Below are 22818 nucleotides of genomic sequence, written 5' to 3'. Positions count from 1 at the left end.
TACTTTTTTAATTTAGTTGTATTCAAAATAGTTGCTTTTCTAAAATCAAAGGAATACATGGCAGTACTTGATCCCACATTAAAAAAAACCTGCACAGAATCAGTGAGAAAATAAACTAAACATTCTTCTTATAGCATATGCATGTGTATTTTTACTTCTGCTATTAGTGATATGAAAAAACAAAAATGGGTTCATTCCTATGTTGCGTTTTTACACTATAATTTAAAGGTGCAGTGCGTAACTTTTCTGGTGAAGGGTCCATCAAACACTTTTCTCGATGGAGATGTTATAGTTTAGTTTGGAATGTTTCACAGTATGGCATTAAACCTAAACTAGACCCAGTTACAGGTCAGATCTGTGGAGAGGCGACCCGGCTCACAGTCAGAATGCCTGTTTTTCTAGGTTTTTCCGAGCTATAAAACCACCTGTAATTGAATAAATGTAAAGTAGAGCTGTTTTAATGTCATACTGTGGAACATTCTAGGCAGAGCAACGACATCCATAGAAACACACAGACGATGGATCTTCCACGAGAAAAGTTACACAACGCAGCTTTAAATGCATCTGAAAGCATTACAAAATACACTTGAATGCAGGTATTCAGTATTCTGTAACTAAATATTTACGTATTCTTCCCATCAGTGGCCCCAGCACCAACACTGTTTTTGCTTTTAACTCTGTATTCTGCTTCAACAGGCACACAGTTAAGTGGGTAGTGTAAAATAACATTAGCATCTTCTGGCCATTTGGAAAGAAGGCACATTATGATAATAGGTACATTACATGGCCTCCTTTATATCTGTGGGTTTCTGAGTGATGTCAAATTTGCACTGTTGCCATGGAAATTAAAAGGCCCTTATTACACTGTTCTGATCTATGTGCATTGTAGTTTTCTCATCACGAACAGTCCTGGAGTTTTTTTTAATTTAATTTAATTTTATTATTTATTTATTTTTATTAAGGACAGGATATAACATAAAAAATACAACAATCAATATTTAACAAATTACAATTACAAACAAAACACACCCACAACAAATTCAAAACAACAAAAAAGGCCTGAGATCGGGACCAGAACTGGACTGACACCGGGATCTGGTTTAGTTCTGGTTCAGTCCTGGTTTAGACCTGGTTTAGACCTGGTTCAGTCCTGGTTTAGTCCTGGAATCAGTCCTGGTTCAATCCTAGTCCTGGTTCAGGTCTCAGTCCCGGTCTCAGTCCCGGTCTCAGTCCCGGTCTCAGTCCCGGTCTCAGTCCCGGTCTCAGTCCCGGTCTGGTCTGGTTTGGTCTGGTCACAGAAATGGGAAATGCCCTTTATCCGTTTTTTCCATTATTCATTTAAAACTGAAAAAACAAATCGTTATCTGTTTTTTCCATTTTGGCTTTGGAGACAAATAATGAAGAAAATAGTTGTTTTTCATTTTCTTATTTTTGCTGTTATTTTGAAAAACAAATGAATGAATGATACACTTTTTTTTTTTTTGTTTGGTAGAGATCTGAAATTCCATGGCTGAAATTACCCAAATGATTCTAGCAAAAGTGGAGTATAAAAACAGAGTAGAGCAATTTCTATATTACCAGAAAACTCTAAAATAAACTCTTAATATGTAGGGTTTGTATATATTAAACATATGAATAAAACAAAACACAACTCCAGGTCTGTTCGAGGAAACAACATTAAAGCATAGATCAAATAATAGTGTAATATAGCCCCTTTAATATGGGACCTACCAATTCATAGGTCAGGATAGCATGGATTTGAATAAAGGAGAAATATATTACAATTTGTTTCTTCACTAATTACTTTTTTAAATACCCGACAGTTAAGATTATTAATGTGGGTAAATAGGACACCATTCCATTTTAATTAGCAAAGAAACACAGCCATATTTGTCCCAGTCCTATTTCACTAATGAGGCCATTGAAACCAGTTCACATTTACACATAATACTTGGTTTTATATCTCTGTCATACCAGTATATTGTAGTGTAATGTGAAATCCTTCTGTAGTCCTGGTTCAGTCCCCCTGTAGTCCCTCTGTAGTCCTCGTTCAGTCCCCCTGTAGTCCCTCTGTAGTCCTGGTATAGTCCCTCTGTAGTCCTCGTTTAGTCCTTCTGTAGTCCTGGTTTTAGTCCCTCTGTAGTCCTGATTTAGTCCCTCTGTAGTCCTGGTTTAGTCCCTCTGTAGTCCTGGTTTAGTCCCTCTGTAGTCCTGGTTTAGTCCCTCTGTAGTCCCTCTGTAGTCCTGGTTTAGTCCCTCTGTAGTCCTCCTGTAGTCCTGGTTTAGTCCCTCTGTAGTCCTCCTGTAGTCCTGGTTTAGTCCCTCTGTAGTCCTGGTTTAGTCCTTCTGTAGTCCTGGTTTAGTCCCTCTGTAGTCCTCCTGTAGTCCTTGTTTAGTCCCTCTGTAGTCCTGGTTTAGTCCCTCTGTAGTCCTGGTTTAGTCCCTCTGTAGTCCTGGTTTAGTCCCTCTGTAGTCCTGTAGTCCCTTGTTTATTTAGTCCCTCTGTAGTCCTGTAGTCCTGTTTAGTCCCCTGTAGTCCTGTTTAGTCCCTCCTGTAGTCTGTAGTCCCCCTGTAGTCCTGGTTTAGTCCCTCTGTAGTCCTTTAGTCCCTCTGTAGTCCTGGTTTAGTCCTCTTAGTCCTGGTTTAGTCCCTCTGTAGTCCTCTGTAGTCCTTTTAGTCCCTGTAGTCCTGGTTTAGTCCTGTTTAGTCCTGGTTTAGTCCCTCTGTAGTCCTGGTTTAGTCCATCTGTAGTCCTGGTTTAGTCCCTCTGTAGTCCTGGTTTAGTCCCTCTGTAGTCCTGGTTTAGTCCCTCTGTAGTCCTGGTTTAGTCCCTCTGTAGTCCTGGTTTAGTCCCTCTGTAGTCCTGGTTTAGTCCCTCTGTAGTCCTGGTTTAGTCCATCTGTAGTCCTGGTTTAGTCTGTAGTCCTGTTTAGTCCCTCTGTAGTCCTGGTTTAGTCCCTCTGTAGTCCTGTAGTCCTGTTTAGTCCTTGTTTAGTCCCCTCTGTAGTCCTGGTTTAGTCCCTCTGTAGTCCTGTAGTCCTTAGTCCCTGTAGTCTGTTTAGTCCCTCTGTAGTCCTGGTTTAGTCCCTCTGTAGTCCTGGTTTAGTCCCTCTGTAGTCCTGGTTTAGTCCCTCTGTAGTCCTGGTTTAGTCCCTCTGTAGTCCTGGTTTAGTCCCTCTGTAGTCCTGGTTTAGTCCTCTGTAGTCCTGGTTTAGTCCTCTGTAGTCCTGGTTTAGTTCCTCTGTAGTCCTGGTTTAGTCCCTCTGTAGTCCTGGTTTAGTCCCTCTGTAGTCCTGGTTTAGTCCCTCTGTAGTCCTGGTTTAGTCCCTCTGTAGTCCTGGTTTAGTCCATCTGTAGTCCTGGTTTAGTCCCTCTGTAGTCCTGGTTCCTGACATAACTCTTGTATCGTGACGTTGTTTCCCAGGAGGAGAATTTTAAATCCCAATATGTCATTTTAAAGAGAAATCCTTCACAAAAGAAAAACAAATACCTGAAAAATATTTACATTGGATGATTTTATGTCAGTTTAAAAACCAAAATACACAATTTGTACAAAACACTCCCAGTGTACCGATTTTTGCAACAAGGCACAGGAGTTAAGATGAGTTTAAAGCCCTTTCCACAACTTTCAGCGGCGAGAGTTTTGCAGTCAACAACAACTAGCATGGTACCAGCACACTTCCTGTTTCTTAGACAGTTATATCTACTGTTCTGTTCGGGGGAGATAGCAATAATGCAGACAGATGCTTTTTTTTTTTTTTTTAGAGAATAGAGATGTAAGCACTGAGATATAGGACTTCCTGACATGATTTGTGTATTGCCGTGTTGTTTCCAGGAGGAGGAGTCGTGGCGCAGGACCGTGTGGGAGAAGAACTACAGACAGGTGGAGGCTCACAACAGAGAGGCTGACCTGGGCCTGCACACGTACTGGCAGGGCATGAATCAGTTCAGCGACTGGGTGAGTTTACGGTTACACGGAAGTTTGAAATGAAGCACTGAATGAACAGAGTGAAAATCAGGTACCGCAAAACTCAAAACTGCATCGTTCATTCGCTCCGTGAGGCTGCCAATCTGCGTCAGCCGCCTCCAACCACCGCCATCACTCACTGTGTGTTGTAAAATCAGCTGTGAAGTGACGTTTGTGAATGAGTCGGCTCTTTTGAATGTTTCCTTAAAGGTGCAATGGTGCATGGTAGGGCTGGGTATCATTAAGAAGTTGCCAATACGATACATACCTCGATACATAGGCCACGATACAATATACACCTCGATACATAGACCACGATACAATATACACCTCGATACATAGACCACGATACAATATATACCTCGATACATAGACCACGATACAATATACACCTCGATACATAGACCACGATACAATATACACCTCGATACATAGACCACGATACAATATACACCTCGATACATAGGCCACGATACAATATACACCTCGATACATAGACCACGATACAATATACACCTCGATACATAGGCCACGATACAATATATACCTCGATACACAGGCCACGATACGATACATACCTCGATACATAGGTCACGATATAATATATACCTCGATACATAGGCCACAATACGATACATACCTCGATACATAAGCCACGATACAATATATACCTCGATACATAGGCCATGATACGATACGTACCTCGATACATAGGCCACGATACAATATATACCTTGATACATAGGACACGATACGATACGTACCTCGATACATAGGCGACGATACAATACATACCTCGATACATAGGCGACGATACAATACATACCTCGATACATAGGCAACGATACAATACATACCTCGATACATAGGCGACGATACAATACATACCTCGATACATAGGCCACGATACGATACATACCTCGATACATAGGCGACGATACAATACATACCTCGATACATAGGCGACGATACAATACATACCTCGATACATAGGCGACGATATAATACATACCTCGATACATAGGCCACGATACAATATATACCTCGATACATAGGCCACGGTATAATATACACCTCGATACATAGGTCACGATACGATACGTACCTCGATACATAGGACACGATACGATACGTACCTCGATACATAGGCCACGATACAATATATACCTCGAAACATAGGCCACGATACGATACACATATCGACATATATCGACAATATATTTCAAACTGATTCGATATGATTCAATAAAAAACAAAGTCTGTATTGATGCCTGTGATACTAAAAGTCTTTGTTAAACCACTTCTTGCACAAAGTGAATATGAAAAACACCACTTTTAATCCTCAAAACAGTGAAAATGTCAAATGCGTCGCATGAATGAGTTTTCTTCCTCTAAAGAAGCAGCAAAACTGTAGCACTTTAACAAAATAACTGAGTAAGATATACCAAACAATACTCTTGGTGATATATATCGATACAGCAGTCTGTGATATCGATACTGTATCATCACATTAGATGATACGATATAACGATATTTATAAGCACTTTGTTGCATTTTTTTTGTATGAAAAGCACACTATAAATAAAGTTTGACTGATGGATTGATTGATATTTCAGTATTTTTGCACACCCCTAGTGCATGATGTAATTTTTCTAGTGGAAGGTCTGTCAAATGCTTTTCTTCATGGACATGTTATTGCTTTGCCTGGAATGTTCCACGGTATGACTTTAAACACATCATACAGCATTTATTCATTATGGATGTTTTTATTGCTCAAAAATACAATAATTCTTTCTGTGAATAGGGGCGACTCTCCACAGATCTGAATTGTAATATAGTGTAGTGTAGTGCTGTTACCTGCTTGTCTCCTTTGTGATAAATTGGTTTAATTTATAATGTGGGACATTCTAGACCAGGGGCATCAAACAGAGGGCCAAAATTAAGAAGTGGGACTAAGCCGTGGGCCAAACTCAATATTTGTTGAAACATTTCAACATCTGCATGTTTTCTCTTCTTTTGAGATATGTAATGTTAAACCTTGTCTTATTAAAATAAATGTTTAATAATAGTTCTGCTTAAATGCTGAATCCAGAACAAGCAGAATATAAAATAATAACAAAATTTTAAATAAATAATGTCTCTGTAGTCTATCTGTAGCCGGAGGGCCAGCTCTAATACATATTTGATATGATCTCATGGGCCAAGTATAATTATATTAGGGGCCTGAGTCTGACATGTCTGTTCTAAACAAAGCAATAATATTTCCATGGAGATAAGCAAGTGGTCGACCCGCCACCAAAAAAGTTACACAGTGTAGCTTTAATTTGAACTGGTTGAACACCTCCAAAAGATCTGGATCTCATAAAGTCAAAGTCGCCAAAAGTCCCATCACTAAAAATCTAATTGTGAATCATGTTGAGACAGGAGGACACTGAAAAAGCATTTTGATGGATAAGAACCTTATGGAATAAAGTGCCAGACAGTAGTATGTCTGTCATGGTTCAACTACTCTGCCACGTTAACACATTTTGAAGAAAAGTGATATGTTCCAGAAGTAAATTTAGACAACAAAAAGCAGAATTATCCCCTAAAAACTATTAAATGTGCAGTATTATTAAAAAGTATGAACTGCAAAAAATATATAACAGAACATAACACCTAAGAAGTCAGTTTTGGTATATACTAAGTTCATAATTCAACACTCTACAGCTCAAATCTGATCGTAGGACAGAAACATAACCAAAAATGTCCCTCTAATACAAAGAAAAAGTCCCCACGATAAATGTTCACAAGCAAAAAGTATTGTTACATCATGTACTGAAGTCGATATAGTATTTATCGTAAGGCCTAGGTTCGACATTTAAATGAAAGACGGGGCTATGGAGGTGGGGCCAACAGTTAAAATTAATGCGTTTCTCAGTCATGGTTCAAAATTGGGTGCAGGCTTGTTCAAATTTAGCCTATGTTATTTCCATTTTGATACTAGACAAATCAGAGACTGGGTGAATTTACACTAAGCAATTCTAAACTTGCTATTTAGTTAGAAAGATGCAAATCCTAAAGAAGATAATAGTCTGTCCAGTTATGCAAATGCTTTTATCTAACTAATATAAAACAAAAGCGCAAAAAAAAAAAAAAAAAACGATCCTGCTTCCTTTAAAAAGCTTTGCATAATTCACTATCTTTACAAGGTTCAAATAGTGAAGTGGTTGTTGGGAGTGGGTGGATTTTTACATTTTTTCACCAGCAATAGTCCTTTCTGCATTGGTAACTATTTTCATTTCGCAGAATTTTAAAAAGTAAGTTTTAATTAGTATCAAAACCTGTGAAATTATCCATCCTATTAGTAATTTTTTTATTCCTTTGTATTAGTTTCTTAAATGTTAATGCAGGATTCAGGATTTGTTCAAAATTAAAGGAACAGTTCGGAATTTTGGACATAGGACCTCATTTCCTACTGAGCCAGAGTGTTGGAGACGTGTGGAGACACTTTGTAAAATATTCCATCCAGTCCTTGTATTTGCAGAGGTCGCTGGTGCTAGGCTAGTGCATGTCAATGGCCATAGTTAGCCTGCCACTAAAAACAGTCTTACCCACTCCACAAAACACCAGACTGTTGATGTAAATGTCTGTGCTTATAGAAGAATTGTAGAAGTAAAACCAACCTTGAATTTGAAGGATTTATGTCTGAGCAGCAGCAGCAGCGAGTTGTTCTTCCTAATAGAAAGCTTGGCGGCCGCGGACTGATATATGAGAAAATCGTCCCTCAACATACGACAATTCATGGGATGCAAGGTTAGTTTTATTTCAAACATTATTCTATCAAGTTTGGTGTAATAATAGATTTGCCTTGGGTGTTTTGTGGAGTGGGTAAGACTGTTTTTAGTGGCAGGATAACTATGGCCATTGACATGCACTAGCCTAGCACCAGCGACCTCTGCAAATACAAGGACTGGATGGAATATTTTAAAAAGTGTCTCTACACGTCTCCAACACTCTGGCTCACTAGAAAATGAGGTCCTATGTCCAAATTCTGAACCATCCCTTTAAAACAGAAAAATACTAATTCAACAGTGAACTAATGAAATGCAATGCTTTTCTGGTTGCTGGTTGATACTTTTACTAAATTCTTCATCCCTATATTCCTATTTTTATAGATTATAAGATGCCCTGTCATGATAAAAAACTTTGAAATGTGATATATTGCTGAAGAAAATAGACAATAAACAAAAAAACATATTCTAAATGTATGATAAATGGTCATGGTGACATTTTTATACAGCACTTTTCCACCTTCAAGGCACTCAAAGGAGTTTACAACAAGGAACCACGAATCCATTCTTCCACCAGTGTATGCAGACTCGAGGGGCAAAGTGGGTTAAGTGTCTTGCCCAAGGACACAATGACAACATTCATGTGTGGGAGCTGGAATCAGACCGCCACCCTGTGGGACAGTGATATTATATGTTAAGAACGGGATTCGAACTGCCAAACTTTTGAACTGGGGGCGACAAACGTTCTTACTAACGGAGCTACTGTCGCCCACATTTACAATATTGTTAAAAAGTATTTGCTAGTGGGTTTTTATAATGAGTCATAGTAGTTATATTTATTCAACCCACTACAGTTCAAAGTTTATACAAAAAAATTAAAATAAAAAACTTCTCCACTAGTACAAAGAACATAACCAGGAGACATATTGACCTTCAAAAAGTCTAGTTCCATGTGTCATTTCTTATACGACACGGTGATAGAGTAATTCTAGTGACAGGCCTGCCTCGTGGCATTAGCATATTGTGTGTAAATTCCCTGATTAATTTTACTGTGTCCCGTTCCTCTTCGGCACACGGGAGGAGAGGGAAAGCGCTGGGGTGTAACTAAGCGGCGCGGTGGTCTTTAAATCAGCCACAGACACTCAGGGGTGACAGGGGGTGACAGGGGCGACAGGGGGTGGCGGGGCGTGTGCATTAAGACGCCTGCCGTAACAAGCTCCGTCGAAACAGGAGGAAGAGGAAGTGTGAAATACTCCGTGACAGGCCTCTTTCATTACAGACATGTAAATAATATGCACTCAGGAGTCAAGGGCAACTGACAGCTGGGTTACAGGAGAAGACAAAACATCGCAAAGGTCTGTGGTGGTAAATGGAGATGTGGCAGGTTAAACTGCTGTCACAGAGATGACAGATGATGACAGGCATTGGGAAGATTCTACTAATAAGAATGAAGCAATATCATGTAATTTTTACTGTATCTCCAGTTCAGAAAAAAAAAAGGCTGGATCAGGTATAAAGTGTGTTTTTGTGCGTAGAAGTTACGTGCGTAGTTAAGTTATGTGACCAAAAGTATGTTTAAAATGGAATTAAAGCTACAAGAATGCATAAAGAGTGTGTAATTTAATGTAAAGTTTAAATATTTGGTAGTTAAAATACAAAATTTGACCTGGTTATATATGGTAAATACTAGTGTCGTAGACCGTTTTTTTTGCGGTCTTGGTCTTGAGCGCATTTGGACTCGGTCTTGTCTCAGTCTTTATGTTGCTTGGTCTCGTTCTTGTCTTGGACTTGAGGTCTGACACTTGACAAGTGCGATTATATTTCATTATGGCCGGTAAATATACAGAAGCTGCTAAATATCACTACAAACCAGTAAGAGAATATAACTGTAAATGTTATGAACTTGTAAAACCTCACTTTATTTTGATTTTATTTGTTTTTATTTGTATTTATTTTCACTTTGAAGGAGGGGTTCTCAAACTGTCGGTGAGGGTCCAAAAATGGGGCATAGAGTGTTTAAGTGCAGTACAGTTTGCTTGGCCTGTTTTAAATGAACTTTAACCTTCCTTTTGGCTTTGGCTTCTTTTGGCTTAGGTTCAAATAGTAAAGTGGTAGTTGGGAGTAGGTGGGTTTTTACATTTTTCACCAGAAACAGTTCTTTCTGCGTTGGTAAATACTTTCGTTTCCTAGAAATTAAAAAAGTACATTTGTTTCAAGACCTGTGATATTATTCATCTTATTAGTCATTTTTGTATTCATTTGTATTAGTCTCTGAAATGTGAATGCTCCAGTATTTGTTCAAAATGTGAACATAAACAACATTAACCAAATCAAATGGAAGAAGATTTATAAAAAGCATTGATATATATGTGCTAAAATAACAGTAAAATAAAATAAATGTAAAAAATGACAATGATGGTCTTGATTTGATCTCGATGGTCCATGGTCTCGGTCTTGTCTTGGTCTCGACCTTTAAAAGTCTTAGTCTTGTCTCGGTCTCTACTCTGAGAGGTCTTGGTCTTGTCCTGGTCTTAGGAACATGTGGTCTCAGACTAGTCTTGGTCTTGATAAGTGCAGCCTTGACTACAACACTAGTAAAAACTGTATCTCTATTGACACTTTGTGGCTGACGTCATCCACATTCCTCGTGCGACTACTCAAGTTAGACTTTAATCTGACATTTAATTGAATACAATGTGACCAGAAAGAGGAACAGGAGAGCTGTAGTTTTTTAGTTAGTCAAACTCCTAAACAGGACCAGGAACCCTCGTAACAAGGCTCCTGAAAATGTGCTGTTTAATTTGATTTTCCTCCGACAATCTTAAAACTTTTTTGCCAGTGTTTGCTGTGTGCATTGTGTCACCATGGTAACTGATGAACATTCCATCATAGGCATACATGTAGAACACCCCCGGCGTGATGTCACTGAAAAGTATTAATATGATACTGGGCAAAAATAATTGAGATACACATTTAAGCAGCACCAATGGTCAAAAATACCGTCAACAACTTTTGCTGTGTGGTTGGATAAATATAGCGCGAGAATGCACCTTTTCAGACATTTGTTAATTTCCTTTTGAATACTTTTTATGAAAATACAATACAATCCCCGTCTGAGTGTGTGGCGTCATTGAAAAACAGGTGGTTTGCAAAAAGAAGTTAAATGTGATGTTCAACACATTCAGTACAAGAAATGCACTCGTCAATGTATAGACAAGCTTTCCTCAAGGTGAAATAATAACTAATCATGATCTTTATGTTATTTTTTCACTCGGATAAGCCACTAATTAAGAAATATGAGAAGTCTTTATCTATATCTTCCTTCCTGATTCTCTTTCCCTGGAGTTTATCAAGTGAATAAGGCTTAGCTGTGATTAGAGTCTCAGTATATCTTGTTCTTTTCTTGTCTCTTGATTGTTAGCATATCACAAAAGCTGACTGAAGCTGGCATTCTTCAGTTCAAATCCTTTTTTTCTTCTCTATAGATTCAATTTCTAAAAATACGTTTCCATATTTGCTGGTGACGATGACAGTTTCACCTCGAATGACTTGGAACAGAAAGAAAAGTATCTCAGCAAGTAGGCAATTATGACTAAAGCGAGAACGAGAGCGAGAGAGAGATGAGAGAGACTTTATTGATCCTGAGGGAAATTCACGTTTTGCTGAAGTTTGAGGAGAGGAAGGGCCAAAAGTGTCCCTCCTCTGTGTCCTGCAGCATCACTGCAGTGTCCAGAGGAACACAACAGGAAAAGCCTCATTCTTATTCCACTCTGGAGTTTCAATTAGTGATGAAATTATTCATTCCTACAAAGTATTTCCTCTGGAAGGTTTTCTGCCACATTTGGTGTAAAAAGCTTATAGCATCTCTAATGTCTTCTTAGGTAACCTCTTGCACGATCTCCATGGATACAGGAAAAATAAACAGCTCTTTTCACAAAAACAAACAGTCACTTACTTGTGTGCTTTAAACTACACATGTTGTGCTGTTTAGTTGGTAAAAATCTCATTTTATGATGTTGAAAACTGAAATTTTAAAAAACCCTAAAAGTTTCAAAAACTGCTCAGCATGTGAGCCAGGCAGCCACTAACGCAGCCAACCACTCTGTTGCCATGGGGCTGTAAGCTCACTTGGCCCTGTTGTCCGAAAATCAGCAGGTCAGCTATTAGCTGTTGTTGCTAGTTGTTGTTAGCATTAACATGATGGTACAACACTGGTCTGACCTCTCACTGATGGGAAATGCAGCCATAAACTCATCAGGGTGAATAATCAGATGCTCTGGATGCATGATGTAAAGTGAGGAATAACTTTGGACGACTGTAAATTCTTTAAAATTAACTTGTTTCTCTGACACTGATAATCAGATACATTCCCCTTTATAACCAGACTTTATTTGCCAATGAGGAAAATGCTTTCACTAGAATCATTTGGATAATTTCAGCCCTAGAATGTCTATTCTACTAAACAAAAGGTAAAAGGAGTCATTAAAACTATCACTTTGTGACATCACAATGTGGAACAGAGCATTTTGAGTTTTGAAGATGTAGACCGACTGATAATGAAGAATATCTCAAACATGTGTGAATGAAACAAAACACAACTTTGTGGATGTTTGTGTGCAGACATCTGAGGAGTGGGCGATGTTCGTCACTGGGATCCCCCGTCAGGTGAAGAGAAACTCCAGTAACCTCATGTCTTTTCGATGAGGCCGATGTGCAGCGGCTGCCCAAGATGGTGGACTATCGCAAGAAGGGCATGGTCACCCCCATCAAGAACCAGGTCAGCTCACAACACTGCTAGGTTCACTTAGACCATAGACTGTATATAGAAATGGACATAGTTAACCTGGTTGCTGCTGCGTTCCAAATAGGAAGTGAGCATGGGGGCGCTTCTGGCTCCACTGACTCTGACTTCAACTGACTTTACATTCAAAAACTGTCACCCCTTTCTTAACTGCCGATGTGAGCCTTGTCATTTTGGTCTTAAAATGTTCGTATTAACCCGTTCTACATTATCCTGGTGTTTTGATTTCGCTATTTTGTCCTTAAACAAATTCCTATTCCTATTATGGAACTCCAAAAACTCCAGATTTGCCCCTGAAACCTCTAGCCTCATGAGTGATGGGTGATGTCACTCTCACATACTGTACACACCACATTAATCCTAGGCAATGTGGGTGAGGTGTCTTGCCTAAGGACACAATGACAGCCACTGACACCCCACTGTGTCACCTGATATTCCCAGCGGTCTCTCTCCAAGCACTAACCAGGCCCAGCGAGTCTCAGCTTCTGAAATCTGAAGCTTTGACAAGGACGTTTGATCAGCCCGTGTTCCTTGATTAAATTTTCCTTGGATTCAAACGTTCAAATTGTTTTTACTTTTCAATAAATTGTCACGGCGTAATAATCCAGAAAATGGTCCCAGTTAGAATTTCACTTAAAATGTTCCTTGTTTGTGCCTAGTCCAGAGTCTCAAAGTGTCATTTAGTGTTGAAATACAAAAGACGTACACAGCAAAAAGTGGAGTGTTTAAAATTGACTCTCACAGAATCACTTTTAACATTTTCTCCAAGTTTATCTGAGTCCAGTCTGTTCTAGAGTTAATTTAACACTTTTGGAAATGTTAATTAAGTAACACTGGACCAAAGTTCCTGTTTAACCCGAAATCAAGAGCGATATTAATATTTTGAGAGTAACACTTTGTAGAGTTATCCCGATTTAGTGAAATAACACAGAGTTGTTTTATTTTTACACTTTATTTTAGTTAATTTAAGATGAATTTATGAACAAAACTGGTTGAAACTGGTCTTCTCTCGTGGGAGTTTGAAGTGGTGGGTGGGAGGAGTCAAATGAACACTAAGGGAAGTTGAATTAACACTACGGGAAGTTGAATTAACTTAAAACCATCAACTCTGACAAATAACTCCAACTCAAAGTAAGTAAGTAAGTCTTTATTTATATAACGCTTTTCACAGACATTTTTTGTCCCCAAAGACGCTTTACAGAGCATTATTCATTCACTCTATACCTGGTGTTGGTAAGCTACTATTGTAGCCACAGCTGCCCTGGGCAGACTGACAGAAGCGTGGCTGCCATGCCAATCGGCGCCATCGGTCCCTCCGACCACCACCATCACTCGCACACACACCACTTTCATACTAGGCAATGTGGGTGAAGTGTCTTGCCTAAGGACACACAATGATTGAATTGATTGTATTTAACTGACCTTGACTATCAACTGTTCTGGAGACCTATGGAGCAAACCCCCATTTAACTTTCAAAGAGTTAAAATAACACTTTTTGTGTGAAAAACAACTTGTTGAGTATAAAGAGATAAAGAGAATTAATGGATCTTGTATAAGTCACGTCCAGTTTATGTTTTATAGAGAAGTGGTTGTCAAACTTGTTTCATGCAGTACAACATAAAAATAAAAATAAAAAATCTGGCTTTCACAGTACCACCAGATCTAAAACAAGACTAGGACTAAACCAGCTCTAAAATATTCAGTTGTTTTACATAAAAAACTAGACCAAACTGTAAATCAAACTGACCAGAAATGCACATATGACAGTTTGAGAAACACTGTTATAGAGCATTCTGATCCTAAATACTCTAAAAGCCAAATCTAGACTGTCAGCTATGTGAATATTCATAGTGCAAGACTGGGGTGCCCTCTAGTGGACTGTTTTATACTAATATATGAACCCTGTGTTGTCTTGTTATGAATTATGCAACGCTCATCTAAATTCTAAACCAAGTCTCTGTCCCTGGGCTATCCAGACGTCTCAAAAACAGCTACCTTCTTAAATATTAAAGTTGAAAATGTAAATAAACTGCACCCAAAACCACAGACTGTGTAAAGATTCAATACAATCTTTGCTCAAGGCTGATATTAGTTTATATCATGATACTTAGGCTATATTCATATCAGCCCTCATGAATTTTTTGGATGAAATTTCTTCCTTTCTTTTTGCCATAAAGTTTAATATTTAATTTTTATGTACCAAAGTGCAGTCTTTCTTTTATCAAACCCGATGAGGTAATGCCAAAGGTGAACAAAGTTGGACAAGGCTGCCCTCAAGTGGACAGAAAATATAATGCAGAAAAAAACAAAATACACTTCAACAGAAAAATGCACTGCTGACCTGAAGCAAGAGGAGACATTTATATAAAAATGTTAAACTCGATTTCAGTATTAAGGAATACACAATACTCAAAAGTTATTCCGATACCATAATAAAAACTCTTCAGACCAGGGGTGTCCAAACTTTTTTCATCAAGGGCCACATCTCTAAACACAGACGAAGCAGAGGGCCGATCGAGGGCCATAGACTGGTGTTCAGTACAGGGAATAATTGAAATGTGTGCATTTTACGTTAGAATGAGCCATCAGTCTTTATTCATGCTAAGATCCTTAAAACTGCACACTAAATATTAAATATTAGCTTTATCAAGGTAGATTTTCAAAAATCTTGCAGTAAAAAAATATTTTTTAATTGATGCAAAGTAATTTGGGACAATTCACCTGGAAGTCTGAGGGCCAAGAAAAATTTGTCATAGGGCCATAGTTTGGACATGCCTGCTTTAGACCATAGTGATTTTCAACTTTTTTTTTTTTTTTTTCACCCAAGTGGCTTCGTCTGTACTGACAGGGATCAACTACCACATTTTCTGGGCTATTCGGCGCGCTCTTAAGCCTCTCACCATCAAAAAACGATTGCGCGCTCTGCAATCCAGAGCGCCCTATACATGAATCCACTCGGGTGAACCCTAACCCAGCACGACTTCAGTAAACTACAAAGCCGCACCACCCGCAGCGTACGCAAACCGCACAGCGAAAAACACCCACAGTCACACTCATCACTCCACGCGGACGAGGAATGGAATGGAGGAACGAACCAAAAAAGCGAGTCCAATGTGCCACTTCTAACCACAACTGAACAACTGAGTCACTGCGAACACGCCAACAATCCAGCGGAAAGCCCTGAGTCACCGTGAACGCCACAAACAAAGTCTGACTGAGCCATTGAACTGTTGTGTTTCGTTTAAGTCCGGTGCGGTTTATTTGTGAAAAAAGTTCGCAAATAGACCATTTAATGACAATGCGTTTTATGATCCAGAGCGCCTAATAGCCCGGAAAATACGGTACTTGAAAAAAGTACTTGGATAATTGGCAGAAATTATTTACTCACAAACAACTTTTGTCCGGTTGACAGTTTTAAACAAAAATAATAAATAAATAGGTGAATAGATAAATAAATAAAATAGTTTATTGACAAATCTAAACCTTCTTTTACTGGGTGACTGAGGGATTCCACAGATGGTTTCTTCTCGCAGTGACACTCAAACTGGACATTGCCACAGACCTCCTCCTAACGCTCTGGTCCCATGTTTAGGGCTCGTGTGGCTCCTGCTGGGCCTTCAGCTCGGCCGGGGCTCTGGAGGGGCAGTTGGCCAAACAGACGGGTCAGCTGATGGACCTGAGCCCTCAGAACCTGGTGGACTGTGTGACGGAGAACAGCGGCTGTGGAGGGGGATACATGACCAACGCCTTCAGATACGTGGAGCAGAACGGAGGTATCGACTCCGAGCAGGCCTACCCCTACGTCGGAGAGGTACACACACATGCACGCGCACACACACACACACACACACACACACAGAAAAGAAAAAAAAGAGAACAATGTCTACTATGTATACTGTCAGTAAAAGCCCAGTGTACGTTTTTGACCAAAAATAGACAAAAGTATAGGCATGTTTGCTTCTATTGCACTGAAAAGCTTAAGAGTGGGCTTGCATCTCCACAAACCTGACACTTATGTGGCCTGGAGATGAGCCTCCTCCTTCTTGTTTGCATCTCAGTGTTATACCTTTGGCTATAACCTGGCAACAAAACATATCTTTATCTATTTCCATCAAATTAAGAAAGTGACGTACCACCTCCAGAAATGTACAAAATGCATAAAGTCACAACTGATATAAAGTTAGTGTCTACTCGTTCATAGGTGATATTACAATCATTTGGCTAAACTTTTTAAGACACAAATGTCCAAAAATCCATTTAGCCTGACTCCTTATCATTAGCATTAACCACATGTCCTCTGTGTGCAGGATCAGCCGTGTCGCTATAACTCCAGCGGTATGGCAGCCCAATGCAAAGGCTTCAGAGAGATCCCTGTGGGCAACGAGCACGCACTCGCTGTGGCCCTGTGGAAAGTGGGGCCAGTGTCAGTGGGCATCGACGCCACTCTCAACTCCTTCCAGATGTACCAGAAAGGTCTGCAGTTACTCCAGTAGATCTAATTACACTCAAGGTGTCATTCAGAGAAGGAATATCTATTTCAGTCAATCAACATTACTCTATTTGTCCCCAAAGGTAACTTAGGGCCTGTTTACACAAGAATGCTTGTGGATAAAAATAACAAAATATTTTATTGTAAGTGCCTTTTGTTTAGACTGTGATGGCGTTTTGGGGGCTTAAAAACGCAAAAACCTGAAACCAATTTACAGAGTGGAAAAGATGAATACACTCTGCCGTAGCCTTTCCGTCTACTCTGCCCAAGACGCAAAACTCTGGTCAGATCACATACAGTACACAGAAACCTGGCATGCATGCCCAATCAAATTCCACACACTTCTGCATCACCGTATGCACGCAAATTTCCTCCTAAAAACGCTCGTCTAAACACAGAATAAAAAGTGAAGATGCGACGCCACTTTTGCGTCTTCTGTTCAGACCGTCTTCATATAAACGTAGCCTTAAGCACATTGTGCAGTAAATACATTAATGATAGAAAAGCTGAAACAAAAGACTCAGTGCAACTTAACAATCAGGGTGATCAGATCCAGAGTTAGGCCAGTTTGAGGAGAGTAACAGGCGTCAGGACAAAGCCCTCCTCTGTGTCTTCTCTATCCTTTGTGTAGTCTAGAAAAGCCTCTTCGAAGCCTCTCTCTGACTTTGCTCTGTTGTTTTTGTCTGTGATGGTTTAGGACGTGAAGTGCTTTTCTTGGAACATCTGCCATATTTGGTGTAGAAAATCTGTAGTTAACTGACTAGCATAGCTATGTCCAAGCAGGGTCCCCATGAATACAGGACAAATAAACTGCTCAAATCAAACTGCTGTCCTTTAAACTGCACAAGCTGCACTTCTTAAGGCAAAATTTTAGCTCTTTGTCAACTCAGCGCACACTGCCATCATTGCCTTGCCACCGTCATTTTTGATTTATGGATCTGCATCAAGGTCTATGCACCTCGAAGTAATTCATTGTCAAAATGCTAGCAGACTAAGATTTAAAACAGGTGTTTGTGTATACAAAATGAAGCAGGAAAGCTGAGTACCAGAAATGTATGTAGAGCGATGGTGGAGAGGACCAATCATAGTCCTTATTGTCTGCGTTGCTGCCCCCTGCAGTCTGCGTCATTTTCGTTAGTTAGTTAGAAGATTTTGGAGGTGCACATCGGTCAAACCAAACATTCTGTGGAGGGGTTTCAAAGCAACACAGACTCTCTGTGTCGTGATGCAGACGATTTGATGCACAACCATAAATTGGGCTTTAGTTGGTCAAAATCCCCAAAATTTAAGTTAAAAATGTAAGATGTCAAGATATGACATGTAACATCTATGTGTTCCCAGGGCTGACAAGCTTTACAAGTTGGATTTTTGTTTTATATTTTAATAATAGGATTCTGCTGGCAGGCAAATAAAGCTGAAATATGAAATGACAAACTAAGATAAGAGTGTCAGGACATGTTTGTACAAATCTAAACTGGAGAAATGTTTGTGGAGAATAGAGAATTTCTATTTGTTGTAAGCCAGGAAAACATCCAACTGGTATTCTATTTTACATACTAGTGTTAAAATAGAGTGAACCCCAACTCAAGTAGTTATCTTAAACTTGCCATCATTGTATTTGGTTGCATGAAACATAATGTCTATGGATATATGTCGATGCTCTGCTTGGAATGTTCCACGGTATGACATTAAACAGCTCTACCTTACATTTATTCAATTACAGGCGGATTTATAGCTCAAAAATACCTAGAAAAACAAGCATTCTGACTGTGAGCGGGATCGCCTCTCTACAGATCTGACCTGTAACTTGGTCTTGTTTGGTCTCCATGATGATAAAAAGGTTAATACCATATTGTGAAACATTCCAGAGGTGAAGATAGAATTAGAAGTTAGAGAATTTAATAAAATATACAGTTCGTAAAGTCTCCTCTGAAGTGTGCAGTTCACTCAGATGTCACGTGTCTTATATACCCAGGTGTGTACTACGATCCGAGCTGTAACCAAGAAGACATCAATCACGCCGTGCTGGCAGTGGGCTTCGGAGTCACCGTCAAAGGGAAGAAGTACTGGATCGTAAAGAACAGGTGAAGCAGCAGGTGGCTCACGGGGACCACGAAATGAAACACGCCAGGGTGGACTTTGTTATATATTTCTGTCAGCCACGTTTGTGACAAGATGATGGAGGTACACTGGAGCCTATAGGCGTGCCCGTTCACCCTACATCTACAGTAGAACAATACAACATTCAGTCTCAACTGATCTCACACATTTTACCCTGAATTCCATAGATTTACCATTATAAATCTATTATAACGGGCAAACAGTCCATGATCATCTCTAAATGAACAAACTCTCCCACAAATACTACACTAGAACTTTGGACACAACGAAATCCAGGCGCTCCAAAAAAGTAAAAGTTGCACAAGTTAAATTTCCTTTATTTAAATGGCCAAAGTCAACATGTTTTGAAACGTGACTGGTCTCGATCAGGGCTTAGTTAAAAATTGAAGCATGGGTGTGGCTGTTAAGAAAATTACTATGAAATTTAACTAGACTAGAACTATTCCCACACTCATAAAAGGGTTTGGACAGATAACTGTTCTGGCACAAATGCTAATAATTGATTCACAACTTAAGCATCACACGCTATAAAGAATAATTAAATATATTTACTGCTTTACAGCTACTGTATGTGTCTTTACAATTGATTATGTTCTTGTAGTATCTGCTCTGACAGTTAAACAGATAAAGCTTTGGAGTTTGAGAAATATTTACATTAGCAATTCTAGATTCAACAAGGCCACGTGTGTCTTGACTGAGTGGTGTCGTAAGAAAAGCATAACGAGACAACAGAGGTGGAACCAAGTCTTTGTTTTGCAAGTCTCAAATAAGTCTCAAGTCTTTGAGCTCAAGTCCGAGTCAAGTCCCAAGTCAAAAACAGGCAAGTCCAAGTCGGGCCTCGAGTCACTGGCCCATAAAGTCCAAGTCAAGTCCAAGTCATCTGCTTTGAGCTTCTAGTCATTTCAAGTCTTAAACCAAAGTACCAAATATAGTTTTGATTTTTGCAATTTATATGAATTTTTAACTAAATTGTACTTAAAAAGTCATGGTATTTTATATATGAGTATTTATATAAGAATTGTAGAAATGCAACTTTTTCCTTTTTAAACATCTTGACAAAATCTTAGTGTGAATCTTTACGGTCAGAATAGAAAGAATTAAGATTTTAAAGTGCTTAATATCATTTATTTTGTCAAGTAGTTCTCTGTAGTTCCCTCTATGTTACTGTGTTGTACTGTATATTACTGTAGTACATTTCAGGATACCATATCACTGTACTCCAGTTCCATCCAAAGTACCAAATAGAAAAGTGGGAGGGACATGCTCCAGTTTGTACCGGTATAATTAAGCACTCCATGTATCAAAGAGGAAAATATTTTCTAAAAACATATATTTTTTTAGAAGAAGCATCAAGTCTTCTCAAGTTACAGGCCTCAAGTCTGAGTCAAGTCCCGAGTCACTGACCTTCAAGTCCAAGCCAAGTCCCAAGTCTTAGTCCATTTTATCAAGTCAAGTCTCAAGTCCTAAAAATAATAACTCAAGTCTGACTCAAGTCCCACCTCTGCTAGACAACATTATAAATCAGACATGCCAAACAAACTCAGGCCCGGGGGCCAAATTTGGTTCTCGATATAGTTATATTTGGCCCACGAGATTATGTAAAATATTTATTAGAGCTGCCCACTGCACACAGATAGACTATAGAGACATTATTTATTTAAAATGTTGTTACTATTTTATATTTATTCCTGTTCTGGATTCAGTGTTTAAGCAAAACATTTATTTTAATAAGAAAAGGTTTAACATTACATATCTCAAAAGTAGAGAAAACATGCAGATGTTGAAGAAAGAGTATTTAGTTTGGCCCACGACTTAGTCACAGTTTGTAATTTTGGCCCACTGTGAATTTGAGTTTGACATCCCTGTTATAAATGATAAAGTAATGTGCAAATTGCATAAAATAAAAACAAATACACAAGATACAGGCTTTTCCCCCATATTGTTAAAGGCCCTATATTACTCAAAATTGACTCTTGAGTGAGTTTTAAGCCATGTGTGAATATTTTTACCTTCTCAAAATCATACCTGGAGCTGTGTTTTGTTTCATTCACAAATGTTTGAGTAATCCTTATTATTAAACTTGTGATGTCATGAAGCGATAGTTTTCAAGTTAACAGCTACCTTTTACCTTTTGTTCAGTAGAGATTGGAAACTCCAGGGTTGTCCAAATTATTCTTATATAGTTAATGTGTATGAAGTTTAAAACACAGTGGAGCACTTCATGTATTATCACCTCACATCACAAGGTGGAACAGTGTTTTCTGGAGACCTCTACTAAATAAGCAGGGTTTGTGTGTTAAACATGTGTGAATGAAACAAAACAAAACTCAAGTATAGGAAACATTAAAACATCAATGAGAAAATAGATCGTAATATGGGCTCTTTAACACCAAACTGAATGATGATTAGTGCAGCCAATTATTTGAGCCAAGTAGTAGTGTCAAAAAATTCAATAACATTCTTCATAGACACTCCTTCTAAAAGACCTGTTTAAACTCTGCTAATGAATACTATTGTTTCTCTTTTGTGTGTTCAGCTGGGGAGAGGAGTGGGGCAACAAGGGCTACATCCTGATGGCACGTAACCGCGGCAACCTGTGCGGTATCGCCAACCTGGCCAGCTACCCCATCATGTGATCATCCACGCATAGGCTCCAGCGGGCAATGCTCCAATCAAAGAACTGTACAAGTGAAATCTGCAGTGTCCCAAAGCACCAGGAGAAACAAGTCCATAAAAGCAGATGACATGAGAATGTCAAAAATGAATGTCAAATATGTTTTTGTTGTTGTTGGTTTTTGTTTTAATCAGACATGCATTTAATATAATTACACAGAGATACACTCATCTACCTTTTAGATCAATTCAATTCAGAAATTTGTTCTTGAAAGATTAAATATTCGTATTATGTAGTGTGATGTCCCTTATTATCTGTGACAACGCAAATTTTGAGCCCCGTGTCCCATCAGACTGATCCAAAAGAAGAAAGATAAAACCAATCAATCTTGCTTTGCCTGGAATGTTCCACAGTATAACATTAAACAGCTCAACCTTACATTTATTCAGTTACAGGTGGTTTTATAGCTCAAAAACACCTAGAGATACAGGCTTCTGACTGTGAGTGGGGTCGCCTCTCCACAGACCTGACTTGTAACTTGGACTGGTTTGGTCTCCATGAAGATAGAAAAGTTTAATACCATGCTGTGAAACATTCCAGACAAAGCAATAACATCTCCATGGAGAAAAGCATTTATTGGACCCTCCACCAGAAAAGTTACTCAATGTACCTTTAATTAAAAAGAATAAAATGAATGTGGTAGTGAAGAGCGTTGCTGGGCAATGACTCGATTTGTCAGTCTGAAACTCTGCTTTGATACTTGATATTTTATGGTGACTGTGTTTTTATGAATTTTAATAAAAGTTTTGTTTGAACCAACATTTAGTACTGAGTTGTATGTTTTCCTCCTGTTACGAGAATGTCTAATAAACAAGGCATGATGAGGCCTGCTTGTTGTGTGTGAATCATCATGTGTCAGTTTAACACACTAAACAGAGCCCACGCTGAAGCAGATTAAACAGACACAAGTTCTATGGGGCACTTTGGGCATGTTGTGTAACTGTGCCACGATTCAACTCTTAAACAAGGCAAAGGCCAGTGGGCTAAGTAC

At 39.0% G+C, this 22818-nt stretch overlaps 1 protein-coding gene across 1 annotated transcript in view; it reads left to right on the top strand.

Annotated features, from left to right (window-relative positions):
- LOC110170731 (cathepsin K-like) overlaps positions 1-22586 on the top strand; it is a 30717-nt gene extending 8131 nt beyond the window's left edge. The window contains 7 exon segments of the mRNA XM_020936427.2: positions 3837-3959; positions 12362-12436; positions 12438-12518; positions 16136-16354; positions 16851-17016; positions 19008-19116; positions 21690-22586. Of these exon segments, the coding sequence (XP_020792086.2) occupies positions 3837-3959; positions 12362-12436; positions 12438-12518; positions 16136-16354; positions 16851-17016; positions 19008-19116; positions 21690-21789 (873 nt within the window). The 3' untranslated portion in view covers positions 21790-22586.
- The last annotated feature ends 232 nt before the right edge of the window (positions 22587-22818 follow it).

This window comes from Boleophthalmus pectinirostris, unplaced genomic scaffold, assembly GCF_026225935.1.
Source record: "Boleophthalmus pectinirostris isolate CB_2022bp ecotype Guang Dong unplaced genomic scaffold, ASM2622593v1 HiC_scaffold_6, whole genome shotgun sequence".
Lineage (NCBI taxonomy): Eukaryota > Metazoa > Chordata > Actinopteri > Gobiiformes > Gobiidae > Boleophthalmus > Boleophthalmus pectinirostris.
Note: the sequence above shows the minus strand (reverse complement) of the source record. Positions and strands in the feature narration are given on the sequence as shown.